This window comes from Desmodus rotundus, chromosome 4, assembly GCF_022682495.2.
Source record: "Desmodus rotundus isolate HL8 chromosome 4, HLdesRot8A.1, whole genome shotgun sequence".
In the NCBI taxonomy this organism is placed as follows: Eukaryota; Metazoa; Chordata; class Mammalia; order Chiroptera; family Phyllostomidae; genus Desmodus; species Desmodus rotundus.
The window spans coordinates 173,858,963-173,876,677 of NC_071390.1; the positions used below are offsets into that span (position 1 = coordinate 173,858,963).

The 17,715-nt window shown below is 47.9% G+C and overlaps 1 protein-coding gene across 10 annotated transcripts in view; it reads right to left on the bottom strand.

Annotated features, from left to right (window-relative positions):
* Positions 1 to 17,715, bottom strand: part of CC2D2A (coiled-coil and C2 domain containing 2A) — an 89,214-nt gene that overhangs the window by 15,760 nt on the left and 55,739 nt on the right. For 6 of the 10 annotated variants that reach the window (XM_045182744.3, XM_045182741.3, XM_045182747.3 and 3 more), the window contains 9 exons: positions 16,181 to 16,273; positions 15,207 to 15,298; positions 11,697 to 11,864; positions 9,220 to 9,325; positions 8,914 to 9,023; positions 6,451 to 6,547; positions 5,874 to 5,972; positions 3,700 to 3,876; positions 1,505 to 1,525 (listed from right to left, as the gene is read on the bottom strand). In XM_045182744.3, the coding sequence (XP_045038679.2) occupies positions 1,505 to 1,525; positions 3,700 to 3,876; positions 5,874 to 5,972; positions 6,451 to 6,547; positions 8,914 to 9,023; positions 9,220 to 9,325; positions 11,697 to 11,864; positions 15,207 to 15,298; positions 16,181 to 16,273 (963 nt within the window). Of the gene's footprint in view, positions 1 to 1,504; positions 1,526 to 1,587; positions 3,427 to 3,699; positions 3,877 to 5,873; positions 5,973 to 6,450; positions 6,548 to 8,913; positions 9,024 to 9,219; positions 9,326 to 11,696; positions 11,865 to 15,206; positions 15,299 to 16,180; positions 16,274 to 17,715 lie in introns of those variants that run through there. The other 4 variants (XM_045182743.3, XM_045182742.3, XM_053923531.1 and 1 more) reach the window with 2 other exon arrangements.

Genomic DNA, 17,715 nt, shown 5'->3' on the forward strand with positions numbered 1-17,715 from the left:
GTGACTTCAACTAGAATTGAAAATATTCTAATTGTTCTTGACTTCTCTTATATTGGAGCTGGACCCTGGCTTCTGTTTCTAATTGGATTTCTGTACCTGAGAAGTTGGCGCAGCGGTTGTAGGGGTGAGATATGACAGAGGCATCTCCAAAAGCCAATATATTGTTTTCTTAGGATGTCCTCCCGACATTGGAATCAACAACATCATCATCGCAACCACCTACAACTCACTGTAGTGCCAAGACATGGTGGCTACCCAACAGGTGTAATGAAGAATAAATAAATGGAAAAGGTGAACTTCTAAGGCCTTGGTATGGGTGTGTCACAGACTCCTGCAGTAGAACTGTCAAGCCAGAAATAATTATAATTTCAGAAAGATGGAGAATTATGAAACAAGGGTCGTGTGAAAAAAAGCACGCGGTGGAATTTCATCCCTGTTTCCTTTAAACTCATTTGTTCATCCAATTATTTGAAAAATGTTTCTGAGAGTCCACAAGGTCCCAGGTACTCTGGATAAATGAGTATGAAATAGTCCCCTCAAGGAACTTCTAGTCCAGAGGAGAACAGTAATAAGCAGCCAGGTGCTTCAAATACTTGACCAGAACTTCCACGGGGATAAACACCATGTGCTGTGTGGAGAGGCAGCTCTAGGCATTGTCCAGAAAGAACAATAAAAATCTTGAATCGTGCTAGTGGCCTTCCACGTTGAAAAAAGTGTGTCAAACGTTTTCTGCCACTTGGCCCTGGATGGTCTGTACTGTATTTTGACTCTGTAACTAGTGCTTCTTAGAGCAGGGCCCATGCTTGACCCATTCTTTGTTCTTTTCTGCACTGGGCATGTAGTAAGTATCAGTGGTAATTAACACCTTACTGAGGTCACCGGGGTGCCCCTTGATGGCGAAACAGCAATGTGAGGAGTAGTGTGCTATGCGGGTGATCTACGTAGTGCCAGGCAAGATCTCCATGCTAAATGACTTCGGTCCACTCTTCACGAAACAAATTAAGGCAAACCCGACAAATTCACAATTTGACTCAATGTGAAGTTTGGAAGATTCTTAACTGGCTTGATTCTTTAACCTCCAGGTTAATGTAAACACGGGAAGCTGAATGGGTTCGTCCTCCCTTTGAATACCTACTCTGGGACAGCTCAGCTGATCAGAAATAATTGTCACAGACACACTGTGTCTGTAAGAAGCTGCCCACGAGCATTATGGACTCGGAAACACGGGAGGTAGCTCCCAGCACGCGGGTGACGTTCAGACCTACGGCTTCCCAGAGTCCAAGCTAAGTGAGAATCCTTCTGGCATGATGAAGTGGGCCCAAAGACAAAGCTGCATGTGCCTTGTGGAACCACAGACGTCTGTAGTTCATTGCCAAAGGGGACACACGCACACATTAGGACCCAGCACGTTCCATGAGGTGGCAGAGGACAAACGCAGCTACGTAAGCCTAGTGAGCTGCTGACTGACGAATGGTCAGCGTGTGAGGGGTCCAGGCACTCGTACCTTTTTAAGCATCTCACTCATCTCTCAGAGGCAAGAAAGAAAAAAGGGAAACAAGAGAAAAACTTTATCAACAGAAATAATCTATTTTCAAAACCTTTTTTTTTTTTTTAAACCGAGACAGTGTAAAGTAGGGATATAAGAATAAGAATTCGGGCTTTGCTACTGATGTTTTAGAAAATTCCTTGAGGAAACAAACACCTTTAAGAAAGCACATGGAGTGGTGCCGTGGGGGTGACGGGGGCAGGAGGGAGACTAATCTGCTGACCCTGGAGGCCGCTGTAAGTGGAGGAGCAATTCCAGGTGAGGTGTGGGTCCCTATTCTTTTAAGGGGAGCTGCTCTTCCCTGAATAATCTGCAGGGGAGCCTTGAGAAGCGTTTCTGCCCCTGCGTGCTAGGACGGTGGGGTGCTGGTAGTCCACGTGCCTTCCTTATCAAAAAGCAGCCCTCCTCTGGGCTCCGAGGGGTGTCTGAGGCCTTGGTTTTAGAGGTCTGAGAGAAATGCTTCCCGCAGCCACAGCCGGGCGGTGAAATGCCACGAGGGGCTGCAGTGGAGAGCCTGGCAGCTGCTTCAAGGAAGGGAGGCTACAAGGCCTGGGAGCTATGTTTCAGAGCCCCGAGGCCTCTGGAACTTTCTGTGATAGGAGGTCAGTGCCCCTGAACAGGGCAAGGCACAGGGAGTCTGGCTTCCTCCTCTCAGCGGAAGTCCCAGACAAACAGCTTTCACCGGGCCGGGAAGCTCACCTGCAGGTGGAGCACTAGCTGACTGCTTTCCCCTGCTAAGAATACACAGAAATTGTGAAATCCTCCTTTGTCGGGGAGCATTCTTCTGTGTAAACACGCCTGTTGGCTTGCTCCCAAGTTCACACAGGAAGAAAAACATTCTGAATAGGGTTCCTTTTCTAAAATATTTCAAAATGCACATTTTCTAGCATGTTTTCTAGAGAACATATTTGTCATAACTTTAGTGACAAAGACTAGCATATAAGATTAATTTGAATTTCAGTAGGTTTGTTTTTCCAACAATGCTTTATCTCCTCTGTACCCAAATAGTAATGCTGAACCAAACTGTAATACAAAAAGAGGAATGTGCGCATTAAAAAAATATCTCCGTCTGAGTCTAATCACATTGGATAAAGCGCCAGGATAATAATCTACGCAGTATAGCTTAGTAGCTAACAACTTGGGCTTACACATGCCTGGAAACGCCAAGGAATTGTTATTGTTTTTCTAGGCTCTTGTGCCCCCAGTGCCTGAAAAGCAGAGGCCCAGGGAATACCCGTTGAACACGTAAGATTCAGAGTGAGACAGATGGTTGTTAGCTGTACTGTTTACCGCCTGGGTGAGCCAGGCTAAGCTCGGCTTCATTTCCTCCTCCCTGAGTTGGAGACTCATCTTACAAGACAGCTGGGCGTACCAAGGGGGAGAACGTGTGTCAAATGCCAGACAGGGTGCTGAGGACAGAGTAAGACCTCGGTATAGGCGGGTGCTGGTGGTTATTGCTGCATTAGTTCATCATCATAAGAGGCCATGGTCAGCATCTTCTCCCCCATCCAATGAGGGTGGTGCGCCCCAGAGCTGCACTAGCGTGTTACGTTAACCGAGTGCCCCCTGACTACGAAAGGGCGGGGCACAGTTGCTAACAAATGGGAGTTCTGGAGACTCTTTTTTCTCGAGCTGTTTAAAAGTAGAGTACTTGTGCACGCATTTGTTTCTGTCTGAAGGCATTGAAACGAATTGAGGTGCCCCCCGAAGGGCACCTGGCCTTACAATCCCCTTGAATCAATTCAATACACTGCACAGCCAGGGATGTGAGGTCCGCCGTGCAAACGTACGTCAGCGTGCTTGCCCATGAACGTCCAGATGAAGATCATCTGCTTTTCTAGTCGTTCATATTTCGTCGTCTTTCCCCAGAGGAAATTCTCCTGAAAGGGGAGCACGTTTATATTCGTCTTGCTTTGCCTAAAAGTTGACGTCGCTGACTGACGTAGTTACGGGCACCGTGGACACACCCACCCCCACACTGCTGCTCTCTCTCTCCATTCCCTCCCTCCGAACCGACCGAGCGCTAAGTGGCCCTCAGAGAAAGGAGACCTCTGCTTGTGCTGTGAGCTTGGGGTTCACAACAGCGTGGCCTGGCCAGCGTTTCTCCTGTTTCGCCACCGCCAGACAGGGTTGCAAAGTGTACACAGACTTACCTTTTCTCGAACCGGCTCCCCGGGAACCAGCTGAGGCTCGATGGTGATGAACAGGGTGATGTAGGAGCCTTCGCTTAGGCTTCGGACGGGGTCAAAACCCCGCTCAATAATCACGCTTCGCTCCTTACTGTAGCCCAGGAGGACCGGGGGAATGTCTATTTTAAATGTTCCATCAATCTGTGGAGAAAAGACTTGGTAAACATCTGGTCATTTTCCAACAGAAGTTCAAAGGCAAGTGTCAACTCCTCATCGTCTGATGAATTCGATAAAGACTGCCCACCCTGGCATTCGAGGCTGCCCCTCTTTCTAGCCCGGCCTCCCGGCCTTTCTAGCACAGAACGGGCTCTCTTTTCCGCCGCCCTCTTCTCGGGCCAGCAGAGTGTGGACTAGTTAGTTATGCCAGCACTAGGTAGCCTGGGTTCACATCCTGCATGAAACTCCAAAAGTGTCTCAATTTACACATTTGTAACAAGGAGACAATAACAGTGCCCACTTTGCAGGGTAATTGTGTGTACTGATTGCATTAATAGACGTAAAAACACGAAGAAAAATGCCTGGCGTGTGGTTAACTGCTCAGTAGGTGTGGGCTAGCAGCCACCCCCCCTTCTCTGGAATGTCCAGCCTCCCATCCCCACCTTTCGGAATTTTAATGATTTCTGAGGGCTCGGGTCAGTTGTTACGGCCTTGGTTAGTTATTTTGTCATCTGCACCAGCCTCTCTTGCAGACTGGTTCTTTCATCTGTTGCCCTGACCGGTTCTGTCACACACTGCAGTTGTGCGCACACTCCCCCTTTTCTCCCAGAGGATTGCTCTCAGTGAATAGAACCCGTATTTCCCTGCCTTGGTATCGCCCTTCTCTAGCACGCAGTCGTGCCTTGTGGACACAGCGGGGACTCAATAACGTAGGCTGGGTGGGTTCCAAACGACCTAACGTACGCAGAGGTCCAGAAAGGCGGAGCTGTGAACCCTCACATAGTCAAAGCAGTGCTGTGCTTGTTAAAGACTGCCCAGTGCTGCACAGCTCACTCTTCAGGGCTGGAGTCTGGAATCGGAAGGTACGGGAGTCAAGTTTTTGTTTCGGTTGTTAGTGGCATTTGTGTCTCAGGAGAAACAGGGAAAGAGCTTGAATTGTAAGTGAATCTGCCTTCTAGGGAGGAAGGGACAGTTCCTGGATATAGAGTGAAGGACATTCATTTATCACGAAGGCATTTGGAGTCATTTCTTCTGAGTACTCTTCCACGTGTGAAATTCAGCAATGGCCAATAACATGGGCCATTGCGGTTGCAAAATGTGATGTGCTTAAAATTTTTATTTAAAATTTATTCAAAGAGGGAAACGTGAATTCTTTTGGCAAGCCCATCCCTGTAGGGACACCTGCAGACTGTCCATTTTGCCTAGGGAGGATGGCCATCCCATCGGTCTTTGAGATTCCAACCAGCCCAGCCTCTCAGAGTTGCCTTTGGCCTTGGCCTTGCTGGAGACTCTGTGGCCCAGGCAGCTCTGCTCTGTACGCTCACCGTGTGTGGAATTACACTGATCCTCCTCAGCTGTGTGAGAGGAGCCACACTCTTGTGGCTCGAAGCCTCCTGTCACCAGGGACTGAATCCTGGGGTGTGAAAGCCATTTCTGAATCTTTAACTGTCCCGGCTTGGAGGCAATACATTATTCAGGAGTTGTTAGGCTAATGGATCCTTTTAGAAAAATTGCTAAATTCTGAAAGCAGGTTGTCTTAGTTGAGCGAGTCTCTACTAACCACTGGTCACCTTTGAAACAGCGAAGACTGTAGAAATATTCATGGAATGCACTGGATTAAATGGGCTGTCAACTGTCTCATTTTCTTCAAGTCATTTTGGGCACCTGTCCATTCCACTTTGTCACTTTGACAAGTTTCCACTTTGTTCCACCTTCTCTTTCACTTTCATTTAAATGTTTAAAAAATTCTCAGATTGGAACAGTCACACATTAACAACTAACTCTAAGGGAGGTGGATGTTTAATAAGTGGTGCAAATATGACAGAAAATCAATGGCTTTATACAGTGGTTTTTGTGTTTCCAAGGGCGGCTTTGCACACGGGTTCTGTCAGCACTGGCGGCACACACCCACAAGGAAGCTTTGCCAGGAAAACGGATGGAGCAGTGCCCTGTTCCCATGGAGTTCCACAGCAGATGCTTACCCTTGCCTGGAAATAGATCGTGCTAAACGGAATTTTCACGCATCCCAACCAGTGTCTCTCAATTCGAGTGTGGGTTCCACTTCCTCTTTCCCGATCATCCTAAAGGAGGGGTGGGTAGTAATAACTGTTTAAGAGCTCCAGACACTCAATGAATGGATTTTGCGGCGGGGAAGCAGCAGGGTTGGGGCTGCAAGCAAGGGGGCTTAGGTTAGACAGACAGAAGTCACACTCTGCTTCAGATGCTTCATGGTTTGGGGACCCACGGAAGTCTGAACCTCGGTTTCCTCATCGATAAACTGGATATTTAACAATCTGCCTCATAGTGTTATTTTAGAATTAAATAAGAAAAGGTGTATGAAAACGCCAGGTACAATGCCTGGAACACGGCAGACACACGCAACTGAAAATAAAAAAGCTACTTCTCTTCTTCCATTCTCCCTCCTCCCTTTCCCCACTGATACCCGTCAGGTCTCAGCCATTTAAAATACAAGAGGGATGGAGCATGGGTTGGGGTCTTCTAGAGCGGAGAGAGGCTGCGAACATGAGGGTGGACTCCCTCCTCAAACTGGGAACTCACCTCTGAGATGTCATATAGGACTTCGTCGAAAATGTTAATGAACACGTCATCTTTCACTGACTGCAAACTCGTCATGCTGTAGTCCCCGTTGGGGGCCCTGCAAGTGGGGACACGTGACCAAGGGACCGTGAGAATGGGAAACGAGAAGTAATGAGCATTCAAATGTCCAAGTGTGAAAAATACTCAAGCAGGAGCGTAGATGCAGAGTAAAGCGGTTGCTTCAGTTTAGGGATTTATCTTAGGCAGGGATTGGCGGTTTCTTGAGGGGGGACGCCAAAAATCCAGAATTATCTTCTGGAGGGCGGGCCCCTTGTCATCCAGGCTTCCCCCCAGGTGAGTGTTCCAGGAACCCATCTGCATCACTGTACCAGCCGGCATTGCTGTGACAGGCTGCATTCAGCTTCAGTGAATTTTTCTGGAGACTCTTAACAGGTCTGCCCATTTCATGATGGGCGATTCACGAACACACCTGCCCACAGGGTGCTACGGTGCTGAGTGTTCAGCAGTTTTTGACCAAAACCGGCATGACCCCCGTGCTCCACCCTCCCTGTTCACCTGATCCTGCCCCGAGTGACTTTTTTTTTTCCCTGAATGAGAAAACTCCACAAAGGGAAACATTCTGCCTACAAGGAAGAGGCAAACAACAACAACAACAACAGAAACAGCAGAAGCACTAAAAGGCATCAAAATTGACGAGTTCAAACACTGTTCTGAGCAGTGGGAAAAACGTCTCGACAGGTGTATTGCACCAGATGGAGAGAATTTTGAAGGCGACTGGAGTTTAGACATGTAAGAATAAACACACAATTTTTATAAATAAATTCCAGTTTTGGGGGGTCCTCCTCATAATGTAGTGTCTATACCCAAGTGGAAAGGGCACTAAACCTCTGTTCAATGCCTTGTCCTGGTGGGTCTCACATCCACTTTTACCCTCAGTCCCATGGGGCGCTATGCAAGGAGCCAGCTGGCCAGGGTTGAGCTGGTTTGTTGGACGGACTGCACACAGGGTCTCCAGCGGACTCTGGTGCTGGTATGTGGGCCTCCCAAGCGGCTGGGCTCCAGAACGTGCTTCTCCGGCAGAGCCTTCTCCAGTCCTGAACCTATTGCTCTGGGGCTGGTTGAATGCTCCCGGTCCCACCCAGCTTCCCCACAGACCAGTGAGCACCACAGGGAACAGGTTCCTCTCCTGTAACGTGACCTGCTCCGAGTCCAGCAAAGCCCCGGAAGCAGGCTGCTCAGTGGGAGAGCTAGAGACGGGCGGGGCTGCTGCAGGGATTGGTCGAGCACCTGCCTTTACATTTTCTCATTCTTTTTGCTTGTACCATGTGTATTAGTGGTATCTACCCCTTTCTTCTGACTCAGCTAGTTCTAATTCTTACCCTGTCTCTAATTTACTATCAATGTTTAAAAAGTCACCTTCTGTATTTGGGTTTTAGTGGTTTTTTTTGTTTTGTTTTGTTTTTGTTATTTTTACAAAAGTAGAGCATTGGACTAGATAATTTCTAAGGTTGTTTCAAGATCTGAGATAATGAGTCTTAAATATCTAAAGTCATATCAAAAATTGTTGTATATCTATGTGTGTTTTATTTATTTGTATTTTACTGAATTTATTGGGGGGTGACAGTGGTTAATAAAACCATACAGGTTTCAAGTGTACCACTTATAACACATCACCTGCACCCTGCATCATGCGCTCACCACCCAAAGTCAAGTCTCTTTCCACCCCATTTATTCCCCCTTTTGCCCTCCCCCACTTACACCCCACCCCCTTTCTCTCTTGTACTGTTATCTGTATGTTTTTTTTTTCTTTGCTTAATCCCTTCACCTTTTTCACCCAGCGCCCCAATCCCTCTCCCCTCTGATGGCTGTCAGTCTGTTCACTGTTATCTGTGAGTCTGTTTCTATTTTGTTTGCTAGTTTATTTTGCTCATAAGATTCCACATATAAGTGAAATCACAAATGACTGGCTGGTTTCACTTAGCATAATACTCTCCAGGTCTATCCATGCTGTCACAGAGAGTAAGATTTCCTCCTTTTTTAAATGCCTCTGTATTTCTGGTAAGGGAAAAGCATAATTTATGAGAACAAGGGAGTTTCAAATTTACTTAAAGCTTCCAGAGTTGGGGAGACAAGGAAGAAAGGAAAAGGAGTGTGGGGGCTGTGGGTGAAGGGACTGGGAAGCGTGGGCTGTAAGTAGCCAGAGCCTGGAGAGGAGTGTCGTGTCCCAACAGTGCAACTGAGTTTCAGAAGTTGGACATGTCCCCACTGTATTCTTGATTGGACTCCACGCACTGCACGAGGCCAAACGTGGCACCTGGAGTCAGGGCTCCGGGTCCCTGTCTGAGCTCACTAGCTGCACGAAACTTCACCTGGGCAGGTTCCCAGGAACCTCCGTTTCCTTCATGTTTCCTTCATGTTTCTTCAACGTATCCTGTGGTACATTAACCGGGGACGTACGCTTACCTAAACGGAAGTTCCAGTTCTTCATTCCAGCTGGGGTTTGGTCCTTCGGCCGTCGTGGTATGGCAGATTGTTCGTTGAAAAGAAACTTCTACAAAAGGACGTACTAAAACCTTAAAATCAAAAGCAAATTGTAAGAGTCCAGAATAATTGGTTGAATTATTTCGCTCCTAGCAGAGGTAGAATATGTTTATTAAATAGTACGCTTCCAGAAAATGAAGCAGAAAACAGTCCAGGACATTTCCAGGCAGTTCTTAGAAGCGTGAGGGGTGAGAGTCTGAGCAGAGCCCCACCGTCTGGGCACCTCACCTGGCCGAGCGGGTAGTCAGCACTGTGGGTTGGGCTGTGTGTGGCTGGGGAAGCAGCGCGCTTTTCGCTGAAAGTCCTTGAAGACCTTGACGGCTGCTGGAATTTGCTGGGAGGAAAGATGTTTGAAAACATAAATGACAGGACAGTCTAATTATATATCGAGAAGAAGGTTTTTCCAAGGTGCATGGGTCTGTTGGCTAAGGTGACAGACATTCTGTCGAGGCTTGTTGACACTTCAGAAGGCTTTTCATATTCTCTGGTCACCCCCAGATGGCTGAGGACAGAGGAGAGAGTCCTCTTCTCTCTCCTCTCCTAGGGGGTGCTGATACATGAGCCTCAATCCCTCTCAGGTAGCAAAATCCTGAACTTCCAGGCCAGCCTTCGTGTCTGTTTAATTCCTTTCCTACAGTATTATCTCTGAACCTGCATTCTCCAGAAACCTTGAGCTGCAAATCCCAGGTAAAATCTCTCTGGGCCTCCCAGGCCTCACTGGGAAAGTGCTCGGGGTGGGGGTCGGACATTCCTCCCTCGAGTCAGGATGCCGGGGTTTTGTCCTCTTTTCTTTCAAAGAGCTGCTCTTCCTGGAGGGAGGAATGAAGGTCCTGTGTGGAGAGCCTCTCCCAGGCCCCTCCCCCTTCTCTTAACAACTCACCGGGGTGTTTTGTCTGAACTGTATGGTTCACCAAATATTCTGCACTCATTACCAAGCTGTAAGTTGTCTATTTCTGTCAGACTGTCTTACCTTTTCACAGGTAAGCATTTCAGAAAAGCGATGAGATAGTAACAGTGGAATATTTTAATGTAACAGCTACCAGAGAAAACCTTTTTCTCTCTGGAGCAGCATCGATTACATTGGTACACAAATATTTGGTAAGTGCCCACTGCGCTTTAGGCCCTGTGCTAGACATGGGCTGCAAAGACAAGTAGGGTGCTCTTCAGCTCAGACTAGAGCAGATGGCAGACACGGAAACAATAATCACAAAATAGTGGGATGCTTGTTAGACTAGAGGCATGAGCAAGGGCCATAAGAGTACAGAGAGGGAGCTGGAAAATTCCATTTGGTTGGACGCACGGGTAGAGGACTGAGATTTGGGTCGGCCGAGTTCAGGGCTGGTAGGTGGGCCACCTCGATGAGTCTACACTAAAATGGGTAACATACGATCCACTGTGCTTCCTGGTAACTAGTTCAACTAAATTGTTTAACACTTAAAAAATCAACAGACAACCAAAGTAAGACAAACAGCTATATATTTAAACAAACAAACAAACAAACAAATAGCCTTTCCCCCCGCAGTTGAGCGTTGCTTCTGTCAAGGTGAGTGGGCCGGGCTATGACTCCAGGAAGCAATGCTGTGTGTGGTGCAGACTCTAGAGCTTAAGTGGACACGTACAAGCAATGAAATTGGGAACAGCTTGTGACGATCACATGTTCTGTACTGGGTGAGAAAATTAGTAAAAAAAAAAAAAAGGAAAAATAATGGGGCGGGAGGAGGGGAAAGTAAATTTACAGGACAGAACTTGGAGAGGAGAGAAGATGCAAAGGCTAGAAGGGCACTCATCCAGGGCCAGGTGACCCTGGCCAAGCCACTTACACTCCCTTTACTTCCGTTTTCCCTTTTGTGACTTAAAGTTGGTGGTAGCAGTGAGAAGCTGATGAAATAATATATATGAAAGTGCCCAGCGCAGTGCCTCGAATATGGTGAACATACAATGAACGACAGGTAAGGACACCAGGCAAAAGTTGTTTTCGTTCTGGGTTCTTCCATCTCTGTTCTCCAAGGGAATTAAGTAACTTGGGCTCCCTCACCTGTGGCTGAGGGTCCCCAGTGCCCCCAGTGTAGAGAAATGTCATAGGCATAACACTCCTCTGAGCAGGTAAGAGGGAAATCAAGGTTTTTATGCCCTTAGCACATGTGTCTCAGAACCTGGGGCAGACACCTTCTGGGTTTCTGCTAAGCTCACACCCACGTCTCAGAGATCTGTTTCCCACCTGTCCAGGCTGGTCTTGGTGACCCTGTTGCTCTGGCTGTGGGTGGTTAGGTCATGGATCAACACCTGACCCTTGTTAGGACCCTCAGATCCTCCCCTGAGAGGCTGATGTTGGCGGGTGGTACCCCGGCTGGACGAACCACTTCCATCACATGCAAGAAGGAAGTAAGTCCACAGAGGAAAGCACTCAAGAGAGACAACGGGGCCTCAGAAGAACCACCTTAATCTTTACAGTCTGCCCTGTGGCTCAGCCGCACCCCTCGTCCTGAGTTCCATGAGACGGTCCCCGTAACCCCTTCGGTAGCCTAAGTTGACTGAGTTGGTTCTATTATTCACAACCAATGGGACTCTGCCTTTGGCAAGAACGCTCCGTCCCCACAGTACAACACCACGTTGAAAACCGGAGTGGACGTGCTATAAAGCAGTGACTGACTGGGCCGGTATCCCGCACAACCCATCCTGGGCCTGTCAGGTGGGCTCGCTCTCACCCTGCTGCTGGCTTCCGCACCGGAATGTCGTACGCTCGGATAATGTTCACCAGCAGCTTAATGTCTCCGTCGGACAGGTTTTGGGCTGTCACCTTCTTCCGGCCTTTTCTCCTTGGCCTCAGTGGTCGCTTTTGTTCCGCCAGTTTGAAAAGGCTTAGGCCGAGAATGCTAATGATTACAGAACAGGATTAGGACTCTGAAGAAAAGAAAGATCTGGGAAGTCACGAGACAATTGCTCAAACTCTGCCCCAAAGTCCCTCACAGGCCCCTGAAAAACTCTGTCTTTTTACAGAGGGTAGAAATTATCAAGAAATTTTTCCAAGAGGGGAGCCATCCTACTGTATGGATTATTAAAATCTATTTTAGCTGCTACTGATCCGAGAAGGAAAAGGGTGCTCTGGCCCCTCCCAGCATCTCCTGCCTTGCTTTCTGCCATGCGTGCCCCGCAGCCCCTCCAACGGGCCCTGTCTCTCCTCCTGTCTGCCTTAGGCCATCCCTGCACGTGGAGTGCCTCCCTCCACCTTCCTCCTCATCTGCACATTCGGCTGCCGTTTTCCTACCTTCAGGGCAGGGTCTCCCCTTCCCGAGGCCCAGGCGCATCAGCGAGAAGGGACGCCCTCTCCTGAGCCCCTGGAGCACATCCTCACCTGCCCTGTTCTCGTGCAGCTGATGTTTACTGCCTCTCCAGGCACTTCCTGGGATACCTCACGCTCTGGCTTTAGACAAGACTGGGTGTGAATCCTGGCTCCGCTCTCTGACCTTGAGCAAATGATTTCACCTTTTTAAGCCTCAGTTTCATCATCTGTAAAATGGGGCCCATAGCTCCCTCTTGGGTTGTTGAGGGGATTAAGTGAGGAGGTGCACCCAAGCACCTGGCACTGGTTTGGCACTTAGTAGATGTGAAATAGTAAGTGTTGGGATGATGCCAACGATGACAATGTTAGTGAGTATGCTGGAGGAAGAAGAGGTGGAATCAGGAGGAAGGGCCGGGGAGGAGGAGCGGGAGGACCTCCCGTCTTCCTACCTCTCACCACAATCGTGCCAGATAAACACTTCCTGGAAGACGAAAGCAACACAGTCACTGACTCATGGGAGAAAGGGCCTTGAAGCAAATAATTAAATTCTGGCCCAGAGACTAAGCAGAAACACAGATGTGACTTTGTACCTGGAAGCTGACATGACTGACTATGCCAAACAGCACAGGACACAGCCAGCTGTGCAGAGCCAGCTTCAGGCTGCAGCGCAACGCCTCTCTGCTGCTCTGCTTCCCGGAGAGCTCAGCTGCAGCCCTCTGTCCAAGAGGCACCTGCCAGCAGGGAGGTGGCGGCTCCCTAGGGGCTCCTGGGAGCTGCTGTTCCCATTCCTCCCCAGGGACTTCAGTCCCAGAGAGCACAGAAGAGAGAGCATCCATCAGCACCCTCGTGCATCAAGCAGAGTGCTGGGTGCCGCACACGTAATAATTTCTAATCCTCGCAGGTATAACGTTTACCCCCTGTTTTCAGATGAAGAAACTGGAGGCTGTGAGCGGTGATATGATTTGCTGAAGGCTCCTAAACAGGGGAGGGGGACTGGGGTCCAGTCCCAGGTCACTCTGACTCCACAGCCTGTCTTCTCCTTCTTTTCCGGTGTTTGCACACATTTATTTATCAACTCACTCAGAACAGGAATAAGTCCGTTGCACGTTAACATAGTGCAAACCTATGAAGGCTAGTTCTCCTCTCCAAAAGAAAACGTGAGAAGAGTGACATTATTGTACATTTTTGCAAATCTCTGTGTGTGTGTGTGATTATCTACATTTTATTATTTTACATTAATTTTCATGGAGATATTGAATATAACATTGTAGTAGTTTAAGGTGTACAACGCGTTGGTCTGATGTATTCATAGATTATGATTATCACCATGACATTAGCTGACACTTCTGTCACATCAAATAATTATCCTTTCTTTTGTGTGGTGACAATATTTAAGATCTAGGGTTTTAGTACCTTTGAGGTTTATTATACAGTGTTGTTGACCATACTCACTACACTCACATTAGATCTCCGGGACTTATTTATCTACTAGTCACAAATCTGTACCATTAAATTACACCTCCCCAACTCCCCTGCTCCCCGGCCTCTCATAGCTACCATTCTACTCTCTGTTCTCATGAGTCTGGCTCTTTAGATTCCCCATGTAAGTGAAGTCATGTGGGGTTTATCTTTGTCTTACTTCACTTAGCGTAACGTCCCCTAGGTCCAATCGTGTCGTCACAAATTGCAGCCCATCTTCTTCAGCTCTCTACCGGGACACCTCCCAACCCAAACTTGGGACCTGAGAGAGGTGCCTTTACCAGAGGGTCCTTACGTGACACATCCCCCTGAAAATACTGCCTCCCTCCCCCAGAGAGGGCTCCTCTCAAAGACTTCACATGGGAACATCTTGGGGGCTGGGACCATTAAATACAGAAACATATTAGTTTAAAGCCACGAACAAATTGAAATTAAAAGAAGAAAGAACATACCCTGAGCCTTCAGAACTTAATGCAGAAAGTAAAGCAGAAAAAAAGAAAAAGAAAGAAAAGAAATGGGAAAACAGCATGAAAAATCGCCATCAATTCTACGAGTAATTTTCATGACGGAATCAAGCAGTCAATGCCTAGACTCTGGGCCTGGCGTAGAGAGAAGGGGGTTGTGTGAATTTACGTGGGCACAGCCTCTCTCCTGGACGTGGATGGAGACAAAGTCAAAGGCAGGGGCTGCTGAAGACAGCACAGTGCTTTGTCTCCTTCCCAACTTGATGGTGGAGAGGAAATGCATGCCTAAGAAATAACCTTTTTAGGGGAGACCAAGAGATTCAGTCACAGAAAGGGTCCCGAGATTAACAGACTGCACAAGACCACCGATGAGGAAAGCTGTCCTCCATCTTTTCTGCATCCCCCCACCCCCGAGTTCAGACAATTTGAAGATTTTTCTAAATGATAGGAAGACAATCAAGCAATCAATTTCCAACTTCTAGGTAAATGACTGTTTCTTCCTGGCTGCCCTTGAGTTTCACCAAACACAGCAGCTCTGCCCTCCCAGCTGCAGTTCTGGGACCAGGCTGCCCCTGCCACCCAGACCTTCGTGGGCCCATGGTTCTCAGCCACCCACACTGCCCCGTGATGGAAGAGTAGGGGAAAGCTCAGCACTGGGAGACGCCGGAAGCAGGAGGAGCATGTGCAGGAGGAAAGGCTGTCAGACTCTGATGGCAATGAGAAAGGGCAAAGGCTGGCGAAGCTGGCGTGGCGAAGTTGGCAGTAGTGGGGGGTGAGACTGGTGGCTGGCGTATGATGGACAGGACCTCAGGTAACTTGTTCTAACAGAGACCCCTCTCCTGATGCAATCATCAGGCATGCATCGAGTTTTATCAGCAGCATTCATGGACCAAGTGCACCCCACACAGTGACAGACATCTTACAGTTACACGAAGGTTTTACTATAATGCAATGAAAGTCACTTCGAGATGAAACAGAAGGTTTCTTTTTACCTGATATTGGGAACTTCATCTTCGACTATCAGATCCGTAAGAAGAAAATGGTGTTTGGAAATTAGGAAACGATTTAACACTGATTCTCTAACCTGGGGAACGAAGGAAGTTTTAGGTAAAATGTTCCTGTTTCATGGCCTTCACCATTCATTCCCTAAAGTTCTCCACATCTTCACCCTGGTGTCACAGGTGCACAGCCCCCACCAGCCACCTTCCCTCTTCTCCGCAGCACTGCCCTCTTCCTACTGTCAATCCCGGAGGTTCGCTCACTAGTCAAATCTCCAAAGGTGGAGGGGTTTCTGTTCTGTTTGTTGCTCCTTTCTCAGGACCTGGGAAAGCTCCTGACCCCCAGACAGTAAAAGCTTGCTGAACGCACAAACGAACGAAAAATAGGACCAGTCTTGAAGCACACGGAATGCTTCTTAAGTTCTTCCTCGATTCAGACTGGTTTATTTCCTAATTCTCCTTTAAATAGAGGACCTCTTAAATGTCATAAATTATTATTTTTTTATATGTGTGCCACAGGGCAAATCAACTGGATGGGAAAAATGTACTGTAGTCGCCGTAGCATTTCTTATAAGTTAAATTGATTAAAGAAAGGAAGGAAGGGAGAGAGAGAGGACCAAAAGACATTTCACCTTTCTACTGAATAGGGCAGTAAGTATGCCACTTATAAAACTTCTATTTTATTACAGAGTATGATGCAGATACTCAACCACTGGGTCCCTTGTCATCATACCCCACGTAAAAGAACCACTGACAGCACGCTGAGATACGTCCTAATGTTTTCATGTGTTCAAAAGACGAAGAGAGCTGTTAATCAATTTTATATGTGTAATTTTGAGAAAAGAAGCCTCCAGGGGTTAAGTATCACATAGCTATTTAAAAGAAGAGAGACCTCTCACCTCCCACCTCCCACCTCAGGAGGCGGGCCATTTCCCCCTATCAGGGCTGTTAAAAACGACTCCCCTTACCTGCTGCAGGTACTTGGCTACTACGGCCCTATGGCCATCTATGTGGTCCTTGGTCTCAATCACATTTCTGTCTCGTAACCGTTTCTCATAGTCCTAAAAATTAAAAAGGAATAATTTTATGATTTTAAAGTATTAGTACTCTCTCATGCCCTTCTTGAGATTAGGGAATTTATCACTTGTGGTTTACGTTCATAAACTATGGTTCTTAATGTTTCTTCTGCCTTCCTGTGAACTTTCGGTTCAGAATTGGTCTTTGATGTGGTATCCAGGATTCAGAGTCAGTTGGCAGATGCCTTATAAGTAGAAGAGAAACCTGTGATTATACTTTGCAAAGTTCATGAGGGAAGAAATAGAGGCCACACAGATAACCGTTGCTGTGGTTCAAGATGCTAAGCTCACCCGGCAACTTAGCCAAAGCCTCTGCTTAATTCTTGCCTTTTCCTATTTTAAGTAAAGCAATTACAAAATAGAAAATAGCATCTGGGTGCAGCTGGCTTGGTCACCAACTTGGAGGAAGGTCATGGGTGCTTTGGATTTGTCTGCATAGGCCACTGCATTTTCCTCTCTTTTTCCATCAATAAAATTCCCTGTGGGCCCCAGGGAGCTACCATCTTCTCCAGTCCTTTCCTGGTTACACTGAATGCTCAGGGTGACTCAAGATTTTTAAACTTGGTACAAAAGGACACACCTTTGTGCCCTGGCTGGGTAGCTCAGTTGGTTAGAGGGTCACTCGGACACGCCAGGTTTGAGTGTTTGACCCCAGTCAGAGCGCACACAAGGAGCCACCAATGAATGTATGACTAAGCGGAACAATGAACTGGTGTCACTCTCCCCTGTCTCTGTAAAACAAACAAACAAACAAAAGACACACCTCTCCCTTCTGGCTGGAACTACTGGATGTGAACTTGGATAATGGCGGGGACCGCGTGGCCAAGTAGAGAAATCTGTTTCTAGTGGGGAAAATGAAGCCACCGTAGCAAGGGAAGCCCAGACAGGGTGGGAAAGGTCCTGGGGGCGTTCAGGCCCTGCATCCAAGTGTCTCTGAGGCACAGGGGAACTCCTGACATTCACACATCTTTAGCTATTTAACCCCGTTTTGGGATTTCCTCATTCAGTAAACTCCCCTTGGTGCCTGAGCTAGTTCAAATTGGGAATTTATCATAATCACAAGTCCAAACCATACAAACAAGAACCAAGAAACTGAAAACATTCTCCAAGAACAGCTGCTGTGTGAGGAGTCATACTGGTGCTAATTTCTAATGGCTCCTCGCCTACCTCATCAAACACAAACTCGCCTGTCTGGATTTGCTAGCCTGCCCCACCCACCCAGGCCTACTACCTGAAAGCCCTCAGAGGTCCAGCCCCCATGGCCCTCAGATGGCTCCTGGCCCACCAGACTCTGCATCCTGCTGCCCTTGCCCAGGACACCAGCCTTTCCCCCTCCTTGCCCAGGACACTTCCTTTCTCCCCTCCCACCCCAAGGCAGCTCAAATCCTACCCCTCAGTTTCCCACGGTGCTCACTACCGACTGTGTG